Source organism: Parus major, chromosome 5 (assembly GCF_001522545.3).
Source record: "Parus major isolate Abel chromosome 5, Parus_major1.1, whole genome shotgun sequence".
In the NCBI taxonomy this organism is placed as follows: domain Eukaryota; kingdom Metazoa; phylum Chordata; class Aves; order Passeriformes; family Paridae; genus Parus; species Parus major.
The window spans coordinates 3,280,009-3,305,943 of NC_031774.1; the positions used below are offsets into that span (position 1 = coordinate 3,280,009).

At 34.4% G+C, this 25,935-nt stretch overlaps 1 protein-coding gene across 3 annotated transcripts in view; it reads right to left on the reverse strand.

Annotated features, from left to right (window-relative positions):
* The window catches only part of ANO3 (anoctamin 3), a 157,956-nt gene that overhangs the window by 37,474 nt on the left and 94,547 nt on the right, over nucleotides 1–25,935 (reverse strand). For all 3 annotated transcript variants that reach the window (XM_015630780.3, XM_015630781.2, XM_015630782.2), the window contains 9 exons: nucleotides 23,895–24,047; nucleotides 22,070–22,170; nucleotides 18,193–18,237; nucleotides 12,773–12,904; nucleotides 11,321–11,427; nucleotides 9,854–9,909; nucleotides 6,743–6,864; nucleotides 5,559–5,693; nucleotides 2,093–2,189 (listed from right to left, as the gene is read on the reverse strand). In XM_015630780.3, the coding sequence (XP_015486266.1) occupies nucleotides 2,093–2,189; nucleotides 5,559–5,693; nucleotides 6,743–6,864; nucleotides 9,854–9,909; nucleotides 11,321–11,427; nucleotides 12,773–12,904; nucleotides 18,193–18,237; nucleotides 22,070–22,170; nucleotides 23,895–24,047 (948 nt within the window). The remainder of the gene's footprint in view (nucleotides 1–2,092; nucleotides 2,190–5,558; nucleotides 5,694–6,742; nucleotides 6,865–9,853; nucleotides 9,910–11,320; nucleotides 11,428–12,772; nucleotides 12,905–18,192; nucleotides 18,238–22,069; nucleotides 22,171–23,894; nucleotides 24,048–25,935) is intronic.

Sequence of the window (25,935 nt, forward strand, 5' to 3'; positions counted from 1 at the left end):
TACTCCTTGCCTTCTCTGCTGGAATTTGTTGACAATGGCACCTACAAGCAGCAATTTCTCTTCTAGTCAGAGAAGAGGAGGAAGTAAGGATATATGAGGGGAAAAACCACATGGTGACACCAAGGTCAGTAGAAGAAAAGGAGAGGGAGGAGGTGTTTCATGTGTTGGAGCCAAGATTCCTCTGGAGTCTGTGGTGAGGACTATGGTGAAACAAACTGTCCTGCTGTAATGCATGAAGTCCACAGAAGACACAGAGATCCACTCACAGTCTTTTGGAAAAGTGCTCATGCTGGAGCAGGTGGATGCCAGGGAAAGCTGTGATCCAGTGGGAGACCAAATATAGATTGAGAGTCCCTGCTTCCCGAGATAGAGATAGAGGGTCCTTCCTTCCAAACTAGAGCAGCCTGGCCTTAAAAGACTGCACCCCATGGATGAGTGACCCACACCACAGCAGTTTTGGGAAGATTGTTTCCCCATGGGAGGGATGCCATGGCACAGCAGAGAGAAGAATCCTCTCTCTGAGTGAACAGAAGATGATCTCAGTGAGGAACTGACCAAAACCCCTCATGTGATGTCTCCCAGCACTGTTGGTGGAAAAGAGGGATGGGCTGGAGGGGGAAAAAAAGGTGCTTTAAAGGCTTATTTTAATTCTCATTATCCTCCTTTGACTCTGTTAATAATGAATTTATTTTATACCATTACATTTGAATCTAATTCGCTCTTAGAGTATTTTTCTCCCAGTCCTTAACTCATGAGCCCTTCATTGATAATTTTTCCCTCTCCTCTGCCCAACTGTAGTAGGAGAGGGTAAGCAAACAACTTTTGTGGGTACCTGGCATTTGGCCAGTGTCAAATCATAACAGACATTAAATGTGAAATTTGCATGATTTAAGCACATGATGCCAGTGTGAATATAAATAAGACACAAAACCTGCTTCTTATTAACTGAAGATGTTAAAATAACAGGATCTACAGATAAAGGGATGCCACCATTTCAAATAAATTAATTTCCTGCTACAACTGCAGTGGATTTCTGAAGCAGCACTTATCACCTTCTAAAAAGAGGCATTTCTGGGATGGGTTGTATAGCTTGCATAATGCTGTTTCAATTAAGAATGCTTTTACCTTAAGTACACATTTTAAAAAAAAATAAATAAAAATGCTTACAAAATCCCCTCATGGAACTATTTTCTGTTATATAGTTATAGTAGTATTTTAAAACAAAAACCACTTTTTTTTTTAAAGTGCAACATTTCCAGTGGTATTTATTGCTGTTGTTACAAAATAACCTCTTAACTTTTGCATTATAAAACAGAAAATTAAATTTGTAAATAGTAAACATAAATAATTTTAAAAAATATTTTCACAGATAAGTTTGAAATGTTGAGTTTTACTCAGCATTGGTCCTATCTATTAGAAATTTTGACATCTAATACAAAATTGATTTTCTCTTTGATACTTCTGCTGGTTTTTTTTGTAATGCCATGGCAAAGAGACAACCATGTTTTATAAATACAGAAAGGGCTTCTGAGACAGATTTATTCTATGGGATAAGGAACACAAAGATAAAAGCCAAGGCTGCTTTTCCAGCAGTATGAAAACACCACACATCAAAATACATTGCTCACCTGCAAATTCTGCATGTACACAGAGGTCCTTTTGACTATTTAAGTACCTTCTTCTTCACAAGAATAGCTTCTTGTAGCAAAATATTTCATTGCATAAAATCTTTGCATTAGTTTGACAGAACAAAGCAGGAGCAAAAATTCAAATGCAAATTAAGGAAACAGATTAATAAGACAGTTATAGAGGAAAGTAGAAAAAACTTTACAAAAACTTTTATCACGAAGTCCTCACAGGAGGCTTAATAAGTTGATGAAAATCGTAAGAATTTATTAATAAGGAAATGCTCACAGAAAGTAATTTTAGAAAAACCCCAGATAATTTCAGAGCATTCCCTTATTAGAAAGATGAATTACAAGGGCTGAAAACAACATCTGTAGAGAAACAACCTGTTTTTTCAGGAAACTTGGTTGAAGAAAGGGCAGCCATTATACAACCAAAATTATCTTGATAATAATGCAATAATTACCTTGGCATATATGCAGCTTTCATTGAGTTTTTGTAGTGTGCAATTGCGTTCACACATAGGGCACATAATGGTTTCATTTGCTTCACAGATCTCTTTGCTTTAGTAGGAAATAGGAAAATAAAGGTTATAAAAACACTTCTAGCATTCCCAAGATTTTCTGAGGTTACACCATTTATGTTCTCTGTTTGTTAACAGCGCGTGCACCACAAAACCGGACGAATAAAATAAATTGAAAGTGAGTATTTGGCTTGGAAAGCCTAATCCCAAATCAAGAACCTGAATACTATGAATACATAGAGTAGTACACAATATTTTTGGGCATCATGTTACACTTCTCACACTAGCAAATCCTCTCCCAAATATCACAAACAGAAAACCAAAGAATTGCTCACTACTCTTCAAATGTATTTACAGCCCATTTTTCTAAATTATGTAGAAGATACCAAACATTCAGAGGATAGACAACACTGGTATATTTACATAGATTTCAATCAAATGACACCATTTATATCAGCTGAATGTTTGCTCCACAGGATAATAGTACACACACTTAGATCAATCACATGCAAAAACCCACTAATGGGGATTTCTGGCATTTTTATTTTTATTTTTATTTTCTACAGAAGAAGTTATGTATAGGACTAATGAAAAAATTCCACTTTAATGTCACATTTTGGGGGTTAATATCTTCAAGCTACATTCTGGTGTTTAAGAATCCTGAGATTTAAGAAGATGAAGTCACTGTTTTCACTGGGACCATTTGTATTCAAAGCATAGAACAGAGCTAAGTGTCTCAACAAAGGCAAAACAGAACTAACAGAAGTGAAAAACTGAATTTTAAAGCACATTTTAAACTGCAGTGACTTCCTGAAGAACCTCAGTAACCACCTTTCCCTATCTTTTAGCAATGATGACATGCCTGAAATGATTCTGACACACTAGGGAAGTAGCAGTATAAAACACGTGCCAGGAAATGCCAACTAATTTGTTTTAATAAACATGGTGCTTTCATCTCTCCTTCTTATAAAAGCTGTATTTACATTTCTAATTCTGTTTGGAAGATAATGCTTATTTCCAAATGAGTGTATCTGTTAAATACTTTCTGGCATAACAACAACATAAATAAAATATTAAATGTAAATATTAATAATTGGTCATACTTTACATAACATCAGAATCACCAGTTCACTGAAACTCTAAACAAAATGTGAACCTGACAAATAGATCATCCTGAGTAACTCTTAATCCAGAATGAGCATACACAGACATTTCAGAGTTGCAGAACAACAGAAATTTTAATGTGTGTTGCATCAGAGAATTTTCTTACTTACATTTTTATTCGAATTATTGAGTGTGAAAAAATCACATTTTAACCATGTTATGGTAATAATGGAAACAGTCATAAGGCCAAAATGTACTATACTTTGAATTTAAATTCAAGATGATAAATACTACATTTTCTCTACCATATATCCTGAGTTAAAGTGCTGCTTTGTTTTTAGTAACACATGAAGTTTCACAAAATCATATTGACAGTGATAGGTCACATGCTTTCACACTACTTTGCAAAAGCAATAACATTTGTTACACAAATGTTTGTGACAGGTGCTGTGTTAATTGTTATTGCAACTCAAATCTTCAGTAGAAGAGGAAAATAAGCTGCTTTGTACTGTTTTCACCATTATATCTGAAATCTGTCTAAAGCACATGGTGCAAAGATAGCTCAAGCTATGCTGTGCTCATGCCTGGCAGTTCTGTTTGATTGGCAATAAAGGAACAGTTTACAGCAGTGATAATTAATGATATCTATAAACACATTCAAAACCAAACTCTTTCAAGCTATCAGATTTACTTTTATAGAGACTAATCAACCCGAGATCGAATTTGGGAATAAAGATAGGTAATAGATATTGCACCAGTTTGTTCAAAGAACCCAAATGAAGGGATTCCTATAGGATTATTCAAACCCTTCTGCTTGACTATAACTCCATATTTCCTCCAGTTTAGGTCAAAGAGTGCCCTTGGATCAGAATCTATTTTGAAGTGCATGAAACAAATACAATTCATTCATTCTCCATTTTTGTTTCAGCATGTCCAAATTCTATTAATATAATCCAAATGTCCTGGGAACTAGTATGGAGTTTCTTGTCTTGGAGAGCTGCCAATGACACACCTTTCTCTTCCACAAGGAGGAAATACTAAGGTAAACCTTGATAATAGTAGATTATGGCCCCTTGTTTCCCCTTTGTTGGAACTGTGCTGTTATACATATGATAAATACAAGATTGACAGTTCAAGAGCTGTGGTCCCTGTGCTCTAAGAACAGACTGATCTTTGACTTTAGATCCACTGCATTTTGAAGACATTAATGGTGAAAAACAATTCTAATACAGAGAATATCTTAAAGATCATTTCCTGGCTGTAAAGTTTATTGCATTTAACTGTATTTAATGTGGTTTGAATTCATACAGTTTCTCAGGAGTTTCCTGTACAAAGCAAGCTTTAAAAGAAGCGTTCATTACAGCACTGCAGAATATAATAACTCACTGTGAAACAAGAAGTTAAAGAAAACTCCTTAGATAAAACTTAGTTTTAAGTATATTTAAGAAATTTAAGTAATAGTATTAAGTATAATTTAAACTTAAATACAGTCTTACTCAAAACCAGAGAAACATTTTCTATGAAAACTAAGTATTCATACAGCCTAAGCACCCAAACTTCTTGGAGCAACAGCTGCAGCTGTAAGAGCACTGAAACCGATACTGATACTGTCTGGTAACATTTAATGGAATACTTTGCAATGTGGTGGATCCTCAGAGAGTTCCTAGAAGTACAGTCAGCACTTCAGCACCCTCATCACAACATCTAAATTGACACAAACCCTTCTCAGAGCAGAATCAGAGAAGTGAGAAACTTGAAAACTTGGTTCATTTCACATGGCTGTAATCTCCCTGAAGCTGAGTCTCCTAGCTGCAAGTTACATTCACAAAGATAAGAATTTTGTTAGACTCCAAGTTTCCACTACTAATGAAGAAGGAAAAAAAGACATAGGCAAAAGTTTAAGTTTAGCAACTGCACTAAACTTTGGAAGTTATAGCCAGATGGAGGTAATGAGGGAATATGTCTGTTTTTTCACCCATTAGTCTTAATTAGATTAACAACTGTTTCAGTAACTGCAACATGAGAATTGGTCCTTACAGACTGGTTTGTTTTCCCTTAGTGGAAATCACTGCAGATGCAGTGATAAAAATGGCCAATGCCAGTGGAACACATCTGGCTTGATGCAAAACAAATAAACAAAGCGTAAATAATTGACTCAATTTTCTATTTTGACTCAATATTCTATTTTGGTTATTTTTACATTATTACCATATCTGCAAAACATTTAAAAATATAGCAATATAAGTTGTGTCAGACTGTTCTTAATTTTCAACAGGTTGTTGCATATAGTTAAATAGAATTTTACCTTACTTGGCTGGAATCCATTGTAAATAATCCATAGAGGAAAACAAAGAGCCCAACCAGGGCAGCAGGAATAAGCATTCCAGTATACCATCCCAGCCAGGCAAAATACAATCCAATTTTTTCACCAAAGTATCGCCTGCATGAAAAGAAAACACATATATTGTTTAAAACTAAATTTTAAGGTGACATCTATCTATCTATCTATCTATCTATCTATCTATCTATCTATCTATCTATCTATCTATCTATCTATCTCTGCTGTCACAGTGGTAGAATAATTCTAACAAGGAACTACCACAACAAATTTATGGCAAAATTGCCACTTTACCAAACAGATTTTTTTCAGGTTAGCATAATATTTTAGTGACACTAATTGCAGATTTATGAGAACAATGTAACTGTAGTGCCTCTGTAATCTTCATGTCCTTGCAATGACTAAGTAGATGGACTAGTAGCAACATTATTAAACTTAGGATAGAGAGATAGAGACTTGAATACTTCAAAACTTGGGTATCAATTTCTAGAACAGATGAAATTGCTGTGATCAGAAAGTCAATCAAGGATGATACAGCATAAAATTGTCCCATAGCACATGCTTAGCTCCACCAATAATCAGTTATGATTCGGATCAGGAATAAAAACATACAGCAAGGAAAATGAATTATTGGTATTCAGTGTCAGTGGAGGAAACTGTGAACCCCAAATATCACCGTTGTTTACCTTAAATTATATACATTTCTCTATTTTACATTTGGTAACCAGTAACACAAAGTCTAAGACATATAAATAAGAGTTTATTTAAACCCACATGGAAAACTTAAAATTGGGTTGCATTTTAAGTCCTGTGCATCTGGCAACTCTGACTGCCCATGTGGATAAGAGTCTGCTTTCAAAGGTGCTTTCACAAGATACATGTGTCTCTGATCACCTGACCACATTTTGGGTTTGTATTTTAACTTACACACTGCAAATTCCTGAGCAGTTGGAACTACATGAACTTTATGCAGAGTCATTTGGAATTAACTTATAAAAGACCACCAAAAAGAAGCAACTTAGAAAACTCCAGCCTTATCCAATAATGGGGAATATTTAAATGTTATAGGAAAGCATAGGGAATTTATGGATATAGTTAGCACACTGTTGCCAGGCTTTCTGTATCAGAGAAAATCTTCTAAGTACTAATACCTGATTAAATCAAGAGGTTGGTATTTGTACCACATTCCCCATCGTGCCCAGCGCTCATACAAGAGGTGTCTGTGGTTCTGTGCTCCATGTGTTTTGATGGGATGTCTGCTTTTGTGGCTTCCCTGAAAAAAAACAAAACACAAAGGAATGTAAGTACATTACTAGGCTCTATGGAAAATGTGTAAGTTTCTTAGGTATTTTTGATTATAAATTTTAATAGAAATGTTCTTCGATAAATAGGTCTCTTATTCTGGGCACATCTGGAACGTGTCATCAGGAGCTAATGTAAGCCTGACATAAGAGACAGGGTTACATTCACTTCTGAAATGGCCAGTTTCTCTAATAATTAATGACTGAAACATATTATTAGTGCAAGACTTTAAAGAAATACTCAACTCTTTATATGACCTTAACATTGTTTCTATTTCACTAATAGAGGCCTACTTGTATGCTTTCACCTATTTAACTTTTTCAAGAAATGCTTGTGGTGTATTGTGAGGTTGCAATGCAAAATATAACTAAAAGTATGTATTCTATAGGTGTTAAAAGCAGTGTTCTTTCTCCCTTCCAGGACCTATCCCTCATAACTCCAGGGGGATCTCTTCTGTCATTGGGCCATTGAGTCTCACTGCAGGACTGATAAAATCACATCATCCCTTGGGAGATGCTCCACCCAGGGGAGGAGCCAAGCATTCCTGCCTGGATATAATCTGAAACCTGGAACACCACAGTCAGCCTTTTCCCACTGGATTCCCAGATCAGACTGTTCTACATCACTACTGGACCTTCAGAGGAAAACTTCTACAGGATCATTGCTTCAACAGAACCACATCTGTCACTCCAGGACTGCAGCCACCGTTTAATCAGACTGCTACCCACACCGTGACCAACAGGGTGTCAGGTTGTATCCTGACTGTCAGTATTTTTTGTACTACTGCACTTTATTTTAATTTTCTTGTTAAGCTGTAGGGGCTTTTTTTTTTATTATTTATACATACGAGTAAAGAACTGTTATTCCTACTCACATATCTTTGCCTGAGAGCCCTTTAATTTCAAAATTATAATAATTTCAAAGGAGAGGTTTTACATTTTCCATTTCAAGAGAGGCTCCTGCCTTCCTTTGCAGACATCTGTCTTTTCAAACCAAAACACATATTTTTATTTCTTCTATAAAATTTTAGAAATTTCTAGTATGTCAGCTCCCTTCTAGATATTTTCTATTACTTTCTTTCACTACTGTTGAAGGTATAGAAAAATATATTTTTTCTATGATACATACTTTCGAAGAGGAAGGAAACAGAATTGGCATTGTTTTGCAGCTACATAGGACTCTTGAGACAATAAAAGCAAAACAGAGTCAGTCTGATCCAAAAGGAATCCTTCCAGGCCATGTCTGACATTTACAGATCACCTAACAGCCTAAAAGGATACCCACATGCTTGGCAGACAAAAGGTAACACACAGATTTGCTAGAACAATCTTGAGCAGAATCCCTTGCATTTGTAATTTTGCTCCAGTTCTGAAGCAGGACATATTCCTTAGTCGAACTTCTTCCCCAAAAAACTTCCATCACTCAGCTATGGTAAAGAAAATATTTCATCAATTGACTGCAGGTGAGCCAAGTCATTTCTTGTGAGGAGAGTTCTCCAGTGTGTACTAAGCCATTTAGATTTTTATCATGTACTTGAAATATTGAGCATTCCCCGCAATTCAAAGAACACCATTTACTTGTTGCAATCTGCTGATTCTCTGACCTAAGAATGAGTTAAAACCAAAGCTAAACATAGCAAAGAGTCCAAGTCTACTCCTTTCTCCTTACAGTCATCAGAGCAGCATACCAAAGATGTTAACACTGAGTGTGACCTTTGCAGCATCTAGGAACACCTAGGAAGAGAACATCAACTTATTCTCACAGCAGGCTGGATAAATGACTGCAAAGCATTACCCAGTATTATAAGTTTTAATTTTTTTTCACTGCTTCTTTCTGCATTGTTATCCATAAAATGAGTTCAAGACTCAGCATTCCCACTGGGATTGAACTTTCACCCTTATTTGTTCATGTGGGAAAGAAAAAAAAAAAAATTACAAATTGAGTGTTCTACCACTAGTCCTTAGCATCAGTCAAGCAGCAATTAAGAGTGGCTTAAAAATATGATTTCACTAATTTTAACTGAGATGTGGAAACAGTAGCTTATGCCACAACAAAGGAACATATAAAATGGATATGACAGCACAGCTTTGATGCCAGAGGAAGCTTCACAGGCTTTTCTGGTAGCAAAGCCAGTTTTTCCCTGAAGTCAATAATGCACAGCTGAAGCATTAACAATGATGTTACATTATTTATCTAAAATATTCCTTCTCTGTATTCCTGGTATTTAATAATTAAAAATTAAAGCATTTAATAATTTAAAAATTACTCTCAGCCATTTGTAAAGCCTTTGAAACACAAAACCAAGTCACAATGTTCAGCTGAAACACCCAGAGTTCGGAGCTGCAATTACCATGTACCTGAGAGCATTTCAAAGACTTGTGTGGCTTGCTTCTTCTTTTCAACATTTCAAAAGATTTTCTGAAAACTCTTTTAAGTCATACCCAGGTTTTTAGTTTATTTTTTGGTTTTGCAGTCTTTAGTAGACTTTAAACTACTGAAAAAAGTGTTGCCAAGTAGAAATTATCCAGAACTATTCTAAAAATACTAAATAGGAAATAATTAAACAGTCTCCCTAACTGTTATCAAGTGGCCAAGCTATTAGAAAAACAAAACCTTTTGTAGGTGGCAAGCAAATGTAATTTAATACAACTAACTGGAACAAATTGGAACAACTAATTCTTTCCTTAAGAACTCAACAGGCAATGTCCAGTTCATAAAAATCAGAGAAGAATTATAATATCCTAGTCCAACCAGAAAGTGTTCCAGGATGTTATTATAATATCCAAATTATCCAAATACAGAAAAAAGCCAATATTAAAGCAAAAGCTATAAATAAAAGAAGCATTAACAAATTAAAATATGAAATTAAAAGTTTGTAGGCAAAATTAAAGTAAGATCCCAAGCCACTAGTACAAGCTTTAATCTAAATATGAAGCTAAAAATCAAATTAACCAGGTTACCTCATGTGGTGGGAATGCTGCTTCATATGTTCCATTATTTAGTAACCTATTAATACCTAAAAAAATGCAAAAAAGTGTTAGTTCTGAATATAATTTTTTTATACACATTTTTCAAGTAGTGTGAACTTTCAAGTTACATTTGGAGAACATAACTTAGTGTTAAATGGTAAGAATGCTGCTAAAGATGACAATCAATAATTCCCACCAACTACTTCAGCAGGTATTGCTGATCCTTAAAGATTTCTGGTTCTGTCAAGCTAAACACCAAAAACTTGCCAAAGCACCAAAGTTTGAAACCTTTCTCTTAGTGTTCTCTGGAGTGTTTGTACCAGATTGAGAGTGAGAAAGAAGATAGTTACATTCACATTGTACTTCTCAGAGCATATAATACAGATTTTATGGGTGACCAGATGATCTGATACACACAGAGAGTGGTATGTATAGACAATCCTTGAGGCAGTGAAACCCCTGCAGGGTTAAAGGCTAACCTGGTATTTTTAAATATAAGCCAGCTGAGAATTTCATATCAGAGCCAGACTGCTCTCATCATCATCTCTGTGCCAGACTGACTATTGCATTTTGGATCAGTTCCTAAAACCAGATTTGTTGTACTTGCACAGCACATTATAAAAAATGAAAAAGTAAATAACCATTGAGAGGTACAATAAAAAGATTCAACAGCCTTTAAGAGCAGATTTGTAGCCAAAAGTTTTCCCAAGAAACAGGTATGTATGGTGCAATACAGATTTGTCTCTTCAAATATACGAATTTTTTTAATCTCATAATGAAATTTGTCATTATCAGCTGCAAAGGTGTTAGATATGAACACTTATTCTCCCTGGTTTTTTTAATACTGCTTTTGTTCAGAAAATCAAGCAACAACTTTCTGTAATTGGTATCATCCAAGCCTCTGCATATTTAATCTTTTATTTAATTCCTGCAGAAAAACCAGAAAATCATGCATACATCCCTTGGTCACTGAAAATGAAAATGGGTATTTAGACCTCCCAAAAACTAACAATGTATTATGAGTGTTGAAATAAACCAAATTTAGTCTTCAGATCAACTGTCTCTGAGACCTCAAATAAATCAAGCAGAATCACACATTGATTCTGCTGGACTGAAACTGATGGATAATAGCTGAAATATTAGGATCAGTCCTTGAAAACACTGTCAGCTTTCTGAGGTATATGTAACCCTTACTGTGGCTCTCAATAATGTAAAGTTATGATAATCTCTGCATTTTATTTTAATGAATGAGCAATTAAGTTAAAAATACTGCAAATTTTCACTGAGATATTTAGGTAGAAAATGATGGGACATTGCTTCAACTCTGTTACTGTGTGAATGGAAAGATTTCAAGAACAGGAAAAAATTAACTGAGTTTATCCAACTGATAATTTTTCAGGCAATTAAAGATGAAAAAAATTATAGCTTTGGGTTAGGTAAAAAATACAGCATTCTCACCCATTTTGGATTTTCCATCTTCATACTTAGTTCTCTGTAGCACATGATGCACAATTCTACTTCTTGTGGAATTGCTGAAGAAGCTGTCTTTGTTGTTTATCGTAAAACTATTAAAATAATGAATGTCTTAATATTCAAAACAATGCACACATGTTGAAAGATTGCTGTTCAAGTGTTTTCTTTTTACAATGATTTATTCGATGTTGACATTCTTTAGACATAAGATTTTACACCCTTACAGCAGGTTTAATAAAGTTACCCTTATCACAGATTATTTTGGGAAAACAAAACTAAACTAAAACCAAAAATATCCTACTATCTAGTTAATTTCTGTTCTGGATATAATTAATCAAATAAAGATCTTCAGTAACAGCAGTGACCTTAAATTCAAATTACTTATGAGTTGATAGCTGTCTGTGTAGTGGAACCACCAAAATTACTATTTAAAAACAAAAAAAAAATAAAAATCCATGCACTGGAGACTTGGTTAGAAGCTCCACAACCATTTTCCCTTAGAGGATCCAAAGATGGAGCCAAGTAAAGCATCCTTGGCCAGATGGCTCCATTCTGGACACCAGAAATCTGATATGCAGGAGCTTCTTCCTGCTCAGCTGTGCCATAAGTGATGCTATTACAATTAATTACATAGCTGAGCTGATTGAGAAGAAAACACCCAAAGCAGGGGATTGATCCAGTGCAGTATGCTAAGTTACTGAAAAAAGAATAATAAAAAACGAGCCTATAATGCAATTACTCTATTTTTCTGAGCTAAAGTCAGTTCACTACCATTTAGCATCTTTACTGAGTGGAAAAATCCTGTTTATCCTTAATCATATTTCTACCTTAAATTAACTTTTCTCTCCTACAACAGTTATCAAAAAATAAAATTAAGAAACAGAATTTTAAAACCTAACTTTATAGGTACTGAAAAAATTTATTTCACAGTTTAACTACAGCATCATCAACATGCGGATTTGAACACATATAGCTTCACTGTATATATATTTGTATTTTCAGAGGCAAAAGACCTTTTTAAATGCATTTCTGATAAGAGAGAAAAATCATCACTGGTTTTAGCTTGCTTCCAAAAATTTGGTGTTCTGAATCTCAACAGCTGCATCAGGTTTTGCCTAAGTAAAATAAGTAATAAGCATAGAAAACTTGAGCAAGTAACTTGCATTTTGTAATGTAAGGGAAACAAAATCAAAAAACTTCTAAACTAAAATGGCAACATTCACTTTTTCAGTCAATTTTCAGATTATGTTACTGAGTGGCCATCAAATAGCAATTTACACAGAGCAGATTTTCACTTTGAGAGAGTAACATCAAATATGATACTTGCTATTGCCACTGACCATCTGTTAGCAGCCACCTCTATGGCACTTGCTTAGAAGTGAGAAAACAGAAAATCCTTGTGGTCTCTGGCACTGTTTTTCCAGTGCCAGCACTTACTGGTGGATTCGTGCACGGCTGAAGGGCGCTGTGTAACAATCTGTTTCCTCCAGATCAGGCAGCGCCTCCTTATCCAGCTTCATCGGATTTCTTGGCAACCAACTTTTCAGCTCTCTAATATTTCTCTGCAAACTGAGACAATAAGAAGTCAGATTTACATGCTCTCAACTCCTGGTTGTTTCTATCTCCAGCATTGCATATTTAGTGAAATCATACCCAAAATGAAATTAAGTGAAAGTTGGAAAATTCCACATTTAGCAAATAAAATAAGGTGTTTAAAAGCAAAATGAACAATATTTATTTGCAATCCATCTTGAGCACTTTACTTGAGTAAAACTCATCCTAAAATTAGTGGGATTATGGCTCAAAATGGGACTGCAGTATTGAGTCTGGAGAAATAAATTCTCCAAGGTAGTTCACCTGGCAGAATTGTGGATGCTTCAGCTTCAGTCAAGAACAGACCTAACCACACTGAATAAAGCAAGTGAAAATCCTCCTTGCTCTCTTGCCTGGCAATGTGGACACTAAAATTCATAAAATTTTTAAGTAAACTTGAGAGTACTAAGGATCAGATTATGTTTTTCAGATTGCAACAAAGTTTTCCCCTGCAAAATTTTCATAAAAATCCAAGAGCTGATATTGCCTTATGAAACTGTACACCTAAATATCAAATAAAACAAAGGATACATTACACCAAAATGGTTATGTAGTATTTAGGCAAAAAACCCACCCAGATATGGCTTCCACCAGATTCCTAAAAATTGATACTACGAAACACAAACAACATCAATGTTGTATCTTCAATTTAATTATAATTTTTTATTATAATTTTTATTTTATTTTGTCTACTGGTACCTTGCCTAAATGATGTCTCAGGATATCATTTATACACTGGGAAATCTAGTCAAGTGCAGTTAATTTTCAAGCAAATGCTCACTTCAATTTTGTACTCTTTGCTCACCTATATTTTTTCATATGCAACTACAATGCAACATGGTTATTTAAGGAGTAGATCTCAAATAAAACAAATGCTGACACAATAAATACAAATCATGACACAATAAGCATATCAGAGATTCAGAAAAAGTCTAAATTTGAGAAAAACATTCCCTAAATAGCATTTTTTTCCAGTGGAATTTGGATTCTACTCAATGAATATATATGCATGATATAAAAAGCATATATATTATTTATGTTTTATATCCACAAGAAGTGTAAAACTAAGCAACAATTTTTTTCCCCTGAATACTTCATTGCCTGTGCTAAACAGAAGCACAGCTACACATTTCATAATACCCATAATAAAAAGCTATATTTCATAATGTTAATAATATTTCATAATGTGAATGAACATAATTTCATAATGTTCATAATGAAGTGTAGTAAGTGATGATACAGTAAATTCCTCTCAGGCAACAAAGCAACCCTTGTGAAAATGCACTTCTTGTTATCAACACCAGCAAAAACATTCTACTCCTATTTCACACAGATATAAATTTCAGCCAAATGTAGGAGAAGGATTTTAGAGTTACATTTAAAATAATCAAAATTTTCTTCTTGCTATATATTGCAAGGTATTGGTGCACATTCTGTTGTGACTGATGCTGTACTTGAGGGACACCACTTGTGTTCAACACCAACCATTATAAGCAAAAGAAAATAATATGTGCATGAAATTGAAACACAGAACACAGTTCACATTCCTTAAGTGTCTTAAGTCACTTAAGGATTCCTTAAGTGTCTCCTTAATAATACCTTAGTGAGTTGATTATCTTTATTAGTTCCAGTGAAAGTTCTCTTAGTACAGTTTATAAAAGTGAGGTTTCCCCTTTCTTCTCTTGAACATTTTTTTCTGTTGTACATTTGCTGACTTTTTAGTCAAAATCCAGAATCCTTTTTTTAATGAGGAAAATATGCAGATGCATCAGAAAGAAAAGAAAAACAATGTATCTAATTTCAGGTTTTTATATTATTAAAGTACTTTAAAATTGGTTATGGGATCTTACTGGTTAAGTCTTGATCATTTCTCCCATACAATAATCTAAAAAATAGTAGATAAATATTATGTTAAAGAAGATAGCTCTTGTTTTAAATTCATGGCTGCTTCTTTTAACTTGAAAAGCAGCACTGGAATAAATTAATGTTTGTGTCCACATAACATTTGCAGTTTCTCTTCTGAGACAAAATGTAGTGCCTTTAGTGCTAGAGAGCATAGAATATTGCAACTCAGAAATGTATAAAAATGATCCAACAAGAGAGACATTTTTTATTATGCTATTTACTGTTGAAGAAGAAACTGAATTTTCATGGAGCTTGCCTTTAAATACAATTTTTTGCCTAAATCATAGGACTGAGTATTAGCATTTTTACTCAGAGTGGCTTTCTAGGTTAAAAGTAGCAGTTTAAACAGATCCCTGACTTAATCTATTCAATACAGCTTATTTAGTAACAGTAAAAGCAGAGAGGGCTGGTCTGGGGAAGTCAGTAGTTCAGGCAATGAGATAAAAAAATGTCCCAGTGGTATGGGAGACTGCTTCAGGTATGCTTTTATTGAAACCACTCCAGCTGGTGCTACTGGAATACCACCAGGCACCTTGGACCAAGGGCTACTACTCTGAAATTCATGTGTGTTTCATTTTTAGCTGTACAATTTAATATTTTATGAAGACATTCATAATTTCAGCTTTGTTCAACTTTGATTCTCAGTTGTACCCTTCTGATTTATTTGGTTGGTTAATATTTTTTTGCAGAACAAGTTCATCCAAAAATCCTTGTAGATTACATTTATCCAGGACTGCAATGCAAAGGAACACCGTATATAGATTATCTCGGCATTAGATGACTAAACTCATGGTATGAGATACCAGAATAAAGCAACTTCACCAGTCATGTTAGGGAGTTTTGACAGCAATCATCACCCAGTAATTTGCTTGGTGTTTGTGTCTCTCAAGACTGGCCAGAAGTGTCAACTATATGCCACCAATTTACATGGGCACGGTGTGTTTCCAAGTGCTCTAATGGGAAGCAGGTTAGGGTTGACAGATTCAACATACAGAAACAATCATCAATAAAAAAAAGAAGAAAATTATAATGCCTCTGTTTAATGGAATTATATCAGCAATTTCACTTCAGCATGCAGACTGAAATCTAAGAGATTTTAAATGTCGTTTTGCAAAGCAAAATTACTCCAGGTCAGGTGCCAAACAAAGTCATTTTTGGTTCTCTGTCCCTAGAAGTATTAAGTGATTTTAACATTTTAGTGGGCAGAGTGAAGTTGCATACTAAGACAACTATCTTTCCATTTTCTTTTCCTTGATGCCATCCTTCACCAGCATGAAATCAGCAGGCTGAATGTGGCAATTACAAGACAGTTTTACTAGATTATTCAGTCTTCAATCTGAGAGTTCAGACAGTTTTTGATACCTACCCTATTTACTTGTACTTTTCTTTTGAGAAGAAGAAGGCTTTCCAAATATTGCTCATAATGAATATGACAAATTTATTTCTATAGTGTGATTCTATGGATAGAAATCAAGCTTCATAGAATAAAATACAATGTATGGGCTTTTTAAAAGGTGGATAAATAAATAGAAAGACACCACATAGATACCATGTAAAAGAAATTAAGTATTACATTTTCCTTGTCCTTTCATTGATGCACCTAATAATCTTTTGCAGACCTTTTAAAGAACATTTATAGATACATATATATCTATCATATAACTGTATCAACAAAGTTAGAGAAGTGTACATGTCACAGGAGGTTTAATATACTAGGGTTACTTGATATTCCTAAATTATAGAAACTTTATAACCTTAATGTTTTGATATACAAGAATTTTAATACAGTTCTTCATTGTAGCTCATATAAACTCAACTTAGAAATTTTAATAAGAGATTGAATAAACCACAGAGTAGTTAAGTTTGAAAGGTTTTAAGATGCAAGGTAACAATGACAGTTGTAGATGTTAAAGTATGCATGCTATGTGTATGTCAGCAGTTTTAAGAGTTAGCTTTCAATTTTAAATATAGCTTCTTTCTTTATTTCTTCTGTTTCACACAATTCCTTTGTGCACTTAATTATATAAAGTGCCATAAAATATATGCAGAAAAATATTCATACTCAAAGGAAATCACAGGTAAAAGCATTTATCTCAAATACAAAATCAATCTGGCATGAAAATTACTTAATACTCAATTCTCAGGTACTTTGCAACTTAAGTTGCATCTCTCAGACATCTGTCCCTCTAAATAAGGAAAACAGTATTTATGTAATATCCAGGACTCACCAGATGGTTTATAGATGAAATAAGACAATTTTGAAATAAAGCTTGTTGATTTTACCTTTTATTAAAAGCATATCACTTAGACTTTTCATAATGCATGTAAAATGGAGCAAGCATGTAAACCAGGAAGAGGACAAAACACAGTTGTAAATCTATGTTATAAATTGGTTTATTTCAACATATTTTATTAGTTTATGTGTTTAAAGTTTTCTCACTTTACCATTCAACATTCTGTTGCCGCTAGCTGATCGTCTTGGAAACTGTTGAGACTCTCTAAACTGTCCCAGAGAAATGAGAGCTCCTTATCATCTAAAGTAACAATAAGGGAACCTAAATCAAAAGCAATCTCATCTCAAGATCCTTCTCAAGAAAACAGGGAACTCTTCCAGGAGATTTCCCTCATGTGAAATATTTTCATGTATCTTTTCCGCCAGGGATTCAGATTTACAAGATATAATTTCATCTGACTAAAGTGATGGGTAGTAGCTACAGCTCAGCATCCCCCATTCTCACTCCCTAGCACTCCCAGGCTCCTCTCACCTGCCCCTAGAGCCTCTTGTGCCCTTCTGCTGCCTGACAAAAATACTAACAGCAGCAGCAGCAAGCTACAAAGGAGTTTTGCAAGTTATTCTCTCAGCCAGAAAATAAAAATTCAAAGCAGCCTTCAGCATGTGGTATTGATTTGTTCCTGATGATGAGGACACACAGGAGAAAATGTACGTTTGCATATCTAAGGAAAAAGCTGACTGCCAGAATCTGAGAAATACACTCAAAAGTATCCTTCATGCTAAAGAAGTATGCTTTTGTGTCAGCAGATATAAAGGCAGAGGTAGATCTGGTATAAAATCATTGCTGTGAGGATAAAGTTTTCAGTTTGGTGGTTTTTTTGGGGTTGTTTTTTTTCTTTCCCTGGTATAAATATTTTTACATCTCTAAACAGAGAACTGGCAAAGCTTTAAAGTACTGCACCTTGTTATGGATGAATATTTTAACACTTTGAGCTGACATATTTTGAGGTTTCAGGAAAATAAATCTTATTTTCCAAGTTTCATGGATAAATTTACAACTGCAAATGGGTTTTCTTTAGCAGGGTGGCTATCTGACAAAATTAGAAGCTACATATCACCCACCAACCTGCCCATGGTTTTGCTCCTCCAGTCAGTGTAATAACATTTTTTCCTGAAAGAAAAGCAAAAATCAGCTGAGATTAATCAAGCAGGAGACAGCTGAAAAGGACATACACATTAAAAAAGAATGCTAGACATTTTAAAACATAACATTTTCATAGACAAAATGGTGAAATACACTTTAAAAAGGCAACTGAAATAGAATAAGTCACTACAATAACATGGTTTAACATTTTTACAGTTTTACCTTTGTTTTAAAATTACATTTTAGGTTTGTAGCTACTGACAATAATGATAGCTAATCAATAAGTCACTGAACAGTTCTTTTCTCTCCACCTTTCACTGGTTGTAGACACTTAAGAGAAACAAGACCAGAAATTCCCAGTAAAGTCTTCTGAGATCAGTTGTTTTGAAACTAAATGGAGACATATTTGCTGCATGGTTCTATTTTCCATATCTAATTTCAGGTTTTCTGGCCTCCTCCCATAATTTCACATCACATTTTAACCACACAAATGCCTTGATATTGCAGATCCCTCAAGACTTAGCAAGATCTGCAACTGCACACCTGGGCAGTATTTGAGATTTATTAAAGTACATTACTGGCATTGAAGATCCACTGAAATTAATGCATTAAAAAGACGGTGAAAGACACATTGCCTGGAAAATACATGGCCATTGGAAAATTATATATCTACCAATCTGCAGACTGTTGGCAGCCTGACACTTGGTTCTGCTAGGCAGAACTGTAAATGGAGCAATGAAGTGTTATTAAAGGGTTTTCAGACTATTTTTTTTAACAAAAGCCTTCTTTAATTCCCTTCAGTTACCTTATTTTTTTTTGTACAGATGGAGTTCACTAAATTACAGAAACAGTAATAATTATGTGCCACAAGATACTTGTAGACAAATAAAATTAAAGCTTTGTCTCAGTTCTGGAAACATACAGTAGTTGTATTTCTATTGACAGACCATGTCCTTAGCAAAAGTACCTATAAAAGCTAAAAAATTGTAATTCAGTCATGATTTAACTTTGATGCTTATGCAAACCCTGTTTGAAATCATATATATGCTTCCAAATAAAGTAGCATTGCAAAATCAGCCTTATATACAAGACAATAATGATTACTACACACTGTCTACAGAAATTTTAAAAAAATTTCCTTCTGCAATTGAAACACTGAGATTCCATCTATGTTACCTGTATGATATATATATATCTGCTAACACATTTTGGTATAATGCAATGCTAAAACAGTTCTGGGGCTGTAGGTGAATCTCAGAAGTATTTTTACCTTTCAGAAACAGAGGGAAGTAACTAGTGTGATAATAATTCTGTTGATTTTGTTTAGATTCCTTGATTGAGCAAAATGAAACCAAGAAATTTGAATTTAATTCTTCGTGTGCTATTCATATATGATATTGGCATATGGTATATTTTATAGTGACCATAACTAAAAGTCAAAATTTTGCAAGACTGCAAGAGCAAATGGGTATACTCCATTAAAATACTGCAGGGAAGGTTATCTGTCCTCTAACTATATATTAGAACCAGTCAGAAACCACTGATAAAACAGATAAAGCCAAAGAGAAAAAATTTGCTTTTTAGAATTACAGAATATTTCAAGTAAGAAGGGACTCACAAAGAACATCAAGTCCAACACTCTCCTCCTCTTAGGCCTACTTAAATCTACCTAAGGATGACCTAAAAATTTTTGGGAGGAAGATACTCTAGTTCACTGAGTAACCATTAATTGTGGGAGAATTGGATCATTTGAGGTTACCTCAGGAAAACAGTACACCATCCAGGTAGGAAAGGTTTCATTGAAAAAAGCAAGTTCAACACTCTAAACACAAGTGTTTTTAAAAGGATACATAATTAAATTATACGAGGTGTGGTTACAGAATGCTGATAGAGGATTATAGATATGTATTTTTTTATTATCCATGAAAAATAAATATAAATATAAATATAAATATAAATATAAATATAAATATAAATATTATATTAATATTAATATTGATCTTGATATTAATATTAATATATCCATGAGAAATTACCCATGAAAAAGCCATTTGGGTAAATATGAACAAAGATGAAGACCTGAACTCTGTCTCAGCAAGTTTCTAAAGCACAGCCCTCTGTAAATGGAGAAGGTATAATGAAAAACTGCTCATCTCCTGTGGGAGACACTTTAGAAAGGCTGCTGGCAAAATAGGGCAGACTGTCCTTCAGTTCTGCTACATCCAGTTTGTGTTCATAACAGAATTGTGTTGAGTCTTCTGTTTTAAAAGGTATAGAAATTCAAGAAATATACTGAAATATTCACACAAGTTTTAAACTGCAATTTCATCTCAATTTCTATTAAAATATTTTTAAACATTATAGAAATGTTGACCAATTTACTGTTTCTCATAGTTCTATTATTGAGGTACAGGTGGAAAAATTTCTTCCCCAATATATGTATTTCATTGCACAGCAAAACTACCAAAAAGGTGAAATAGCAAAATTTAGTATTTTATCTACTTGTGGTTTACTGAAATGAATTGGGTAAAAAGAAGCTAAGGCAACAGTCCAGGAATAAACACACTTTTGGGAAATACTAAAGAGAATATATTTACATGTCATTTAATAATATAACAAACAAACATGACCTAGAATGCCTTCCAAATAAATCTGGATTTATTTGAAACGAGGATTGCAAAAGTCAGCCTTTTTTGTTCTGAGAGCACTATGCATCTATGAAGTAACTAAAATTATGAAGAATTCAAACCATTTCTAAAACACAATTTTGTGAATTAATGTATCAAAAGAAAAAATATTTTTTAATTGGAATTTAGATTATTTATGTGTGTATACCCATGCATAAACACTTCTATATTTAATATACTGATAAATATTTTTTTGAACGAGATAAGCTCAAATAGCACTATAATAATATCCTTAAACATATGGAAGATGACTGTTACAGGAAACATTTTTTTTTATGGAAAAAAGCTTATTTTGAAGGCTTAATGGCATGATGTGAAAACTCATTACAGAACTAGGTATGTGGAGCAAGATTTGAGCAATGGATGCTTCACAATCACTGTTTCTGTCTTAGGATCAGTGCAAGAGAGCCACACTGCCAACAGCATAAAACATTGAGCACTTGGCAAGTTTGAGTGAGAAAAAAGTGCTGCAAGGGCATTTTCCACGAGTCACACAACTTTAGCATCTAGTTAGCACAGTATATGCTCTTCTCTCTCTCTAAAAATATTATTAACCAGTTTGAAAATGCACATTTTCTCTTTTAAAGACTCATGTATTGTTGCAGGAAATATTAACCTGTCCCACAAATTGATAGCAAATATTTATTGCAGAAGCATACAATAGGACTTGTTCTGCATTCAGGCAAGGAACTCAGTTCAGTCATTATTCTTCCTAAAGAAAGCTACTGGACCTAATTTTACTCAAATTGTGACAATATGTGTTATATTGGAGACATAGAAGACACTAGATTTTTCTGTCATTTCACTTGCATCTCAGTAAGACTTAAGAAAAACTCTAAAATCATGGGGGAGTTTATTATCTGATCGAGCTCAGATGGAGAATATCTGAAACTCTGCCAGGAACATCCAAAACAATGTGTGAACTACTGTTTTCTAAAAGACATATGCTTTGATTTAGAAGGCAAGTTTGAAAACAAGTAACACAGAGTACTGTGTGAAAATGAGGAAAGAACAGGACTTACTATTTATTTCTCCTCTCTCCCTATCACATCACTAAAATAAATATGAGCATGCCTGGCTACAGTAAAGACTGCATTTTAGACTTAAATAAGCAATGAGCTTTTAATATGAATCACTAAATTATAGGTTTCATAAAATAGTTTCCACAATACCTGAAAGGCATCCTGATGTTCATTCTTTCTGCATATTTGCACAATGTCTCCCATGGACAGTGAATTTTAACAAACATGATATCACTGTTGGTAACAGCTGGCTGTAAAGAGCAGTAACATGCAAATACATATTAATAATTTAAACCTATAGCAAGCACCCTTCTAGAAGCATTCTTCATGGTCAAATTCTAATTTTAGGCCCAAATTGGGCATGCAGCTCTGAAAATAAGTGCTCTTCTGGACAAAGGAAAATCATTAACCTTTTTTCCCTTACAAACTCTGTAGTATGTGTAGATTAGTGGGACAAAAGGAATCTGTAGGGAAAGATCTTTGGTCATGAACATAAGTAAAGACTTTATGCAACACCTTTTTACATGGAATAAATTTTACATAGAATTAATTTTAAATCTAAAAAAAAATCACCTTAGGTAAGCAGGGTGTAGACCATTCTGTGTGTCTCCAATTAAAGGAGAAGTGTGGTCAGCTGCTAGAGACATGAGAAGAGATGAGAGAAGGCTGCACTCTGCCAAAATGGTAACTCAAGGGAATGGTTTAGTAATTGAGATATCTGCTGGGAACTATTAAATGTGCATGAACTGAGATGTTTTATTGATAAAATCACAATATGTACTCTACACAAATGTTTTTCATCACTGATTTATTTGCACATAAAACAAGAGTTTCAGCCTTACAGATTTCTATATTCATCTCTTATGAACACTTCAGTTCCCCACCTTTCCCCCAGATGTATTTGCTTGAGATTTTATAACTAGATATTTTGATACTTGAGTTGAGTCTGATTAAAGCCTCCAAAAACTTGAGTTTGCAAGGTTTGGTAAGTAAAGGTAAAAGAAAATGTAGTTAAAGTGTTAATAACACTTTAAATGTTTACAATTTTACCAACCAGTTCCATCAAGTCATATCACAGTTCCAAACTACTAGCTCAAATATTTTACTTCCTCAAAAGATGTGGCTAAAATAAAATACTTGTGGAAAACAAAACATTTCAGGTCTTATAAAACCATTTGTTTCTGAATGTCAATAATTCTGGACTGACAAAAGGGAAGATTTCACTATTTATTCAAATTGGAAGAAAAACAGATATTTTTACTACTGTACTGTAACAATTCCTAAAAGCCTTAAAACCATATTTTGGTCAGGTTAGTTATTTATGAATATTCAACATGCTATATATTGTGAGCTATATCTTGCAAGCTCATTGCTTAAACACAGAACATGTATTACAATTCTACTGAGATGAAAAATCAAAACAAAACATACATGAACAATAGGAGCTTACATCAGAATAAACTAAATATATACCTGTTCTTAAAGTAATTTTTGAGACAGCAAAAATCCAAGGCTGTTTCCCTTTCCCTGGCTCTATTTTCTTTCATTTTTTATACTAATACTACTATTACTAGCCATGGGTTAACCAGAACAGTGTCAACCCTAACCCCTTGAAAAACAGTGAGACATTTAACATCAGGCATTCTGCTGAAAGACACAGAGGTTATGTATTAAAGCAGCAACATGGGTTACTGAAGCTTCTTCTGTTCTGCAAGTGTGAGAAGCTGGAACTTTTCCATTTGTACTGCACTACACTTCTGTGTACCTTCTTTATCTTCTTTATCTTTTGTATTCCCAAATAATTTTAAACACACGCTATGAAAATATTCTTTTTATTAGTTTAATACAGTTAAGCAGGTGATGGGAGCAGCCTGACTCGAAAGGCTTGTAATTGTGTCTGGAATCTTTTGTCAGTTCAGTAAAGTATGATACTATTATAAAGGGTTTTTTATGCCACATAAGCTACAGGACTCACCTCTCGTTCTAACATCAGCCCTTCTGCTCTCAAATTCTTCTCAAATGTGCTTCTTTTTTCTACCTGTGGACTTGATTTCTTGTAAACCAAGATGTAGTCAATGCGCTTTTTGCCATCTTTGAAGAAGAGTCCTGATGATACCATGGCATCACTCTAGCAAACATTAAAAGAAAAATACTCTAAATATAGCACCTATAAAGATGAAGAGCCCCATCATGAACTGTATATAACACAGCACTTCCTAAACCATGGAAATATCCACATATCTGAAGGAGGAATATGCATCAAATTCAGAACAAAAAGTGATATGCATCAGTTGCTCAGGACTGTAAATTAATTAGAACAAAACAAAATAAAATGGCTTCACAGAGCCCATATTCCAGTTATTTCAGCTGTGCAAAAACCTTAAAACTCTTGTATGGTGTGTATTGATATGAACTGTTGTTAATCCCTACTTTCAAGCAGGAATTAAAAAGAAAAAATAAATTCAAGTCAATTAAATTAATTTTCTCAGCTCTATAATTGTCCAAATTTTATAGAATGAACATATTTGTATTTTTTCCAAGATGGACATAAATCTAAAAAATTAAAAAATAAATGCTATTGATCAGAATGGTTGCATGGATAGTCTAGTTGAAGTGCTTTTTCAATACCATGTTAGTAATGTTTAAATCTTGATTACTTCCTTCCCACCATGCTTGCAAAGACAAGGAATTACCTGACCTTGATATGGAAAACCCTGCTTTGCATGCTGCTGCTGCTGCTAAAGCAAGCTATTTTTGCACTCTGTGCTTTGCATGATTCAGAACAGAAGCCAAACCAACGGGTGACAGACTACAGAATCATAGAATCCTTAGGTTAGGATGGACATCCAAGATGATTGAGACCAACCAAACACCACCTTGACAACTAAATCACAGCACTAAGGGCCACATCCAGTCATGTCTTGAACACTTCCAGAGATGGTGACTCTACCACCTCCCAGGGCAGCCTGTTCCAATGCTTAACTTAATCCTTTCAGTGAAAAAGTTCTTCCTGATGTCCAATCTGAGTGGACTCCCCGGTGCAATTTGAGGCCATTTCCTCTTGTCCTGTTGACTGGTAGAAGAAGCTAACCCCCATCATGATACAATCTCATTTCAGGTAGCTTTAGAGAGAAGAAAGGACTCCCATTTGGATTATTTAGATATGAAATTTATAATACTCAGAGTTATACCCAGTAGGGACACTCTCTATGCATAAATAGAACCATGTATCAGTGCATGATATCAGCATTATAAATACTGGATAACAGCTCACTTGCTTCTATGTGAAATGTTTTTCTTACGCCCACATCTTTCACTGCCAGCTTTCTACACATTTAGCACTTCTGAGAACTCCTCAGTCTGCAAAACCTAAAGCATTCTAACAAGATTCTTCCTCCTTCTCTGCTTTTTTAACTCCCAAAATAAGAAACAAAACCAGTCTGTCTCAGACCATCTACCATTACAAAGGAGTGCACCATCTTATACCTGGGAACATTAAGTACATTAAGCTTCAATTTAGAATCACAGACCTTTAAGATCATTGAGACCAAGCATTCACCCAGCACTACACCATGTCCCCAAGGGTCACATTACACATCTTTAAATACCTCCAGGGATGGGGATTCCACCACCTCCCTGTGCAGCCTGTTCCAATGCTCAACCACCCCTACAGTGAAGAAATTTTCCCTAACAGCCAATCTAAACACATCCTGGTTTAACTTGGGGATGTTTTATCTTGTCCTATCACTTGTTATTTGTAAGAGACTGACCCCCATGTGGCTAAACCCTCCTTTCAGGTATCTGTAGAGAGCAGTAACACTCTGCCTGAGCTTCCTTTTCTCCAAACTCATAACTCCAGCTTCCTTGTGCCCTGGCTCCCTCTTAGAACACACACCAGCACCTCAATATCTTTCTCCATATTCAGATAAATAAAATCTAAAATCCAAATTAAGGTAGTTGAGAGTGTCAACCAAGACTGTTAGTGCAATGAATACAGGGTCTGTCACCCCTTCTAA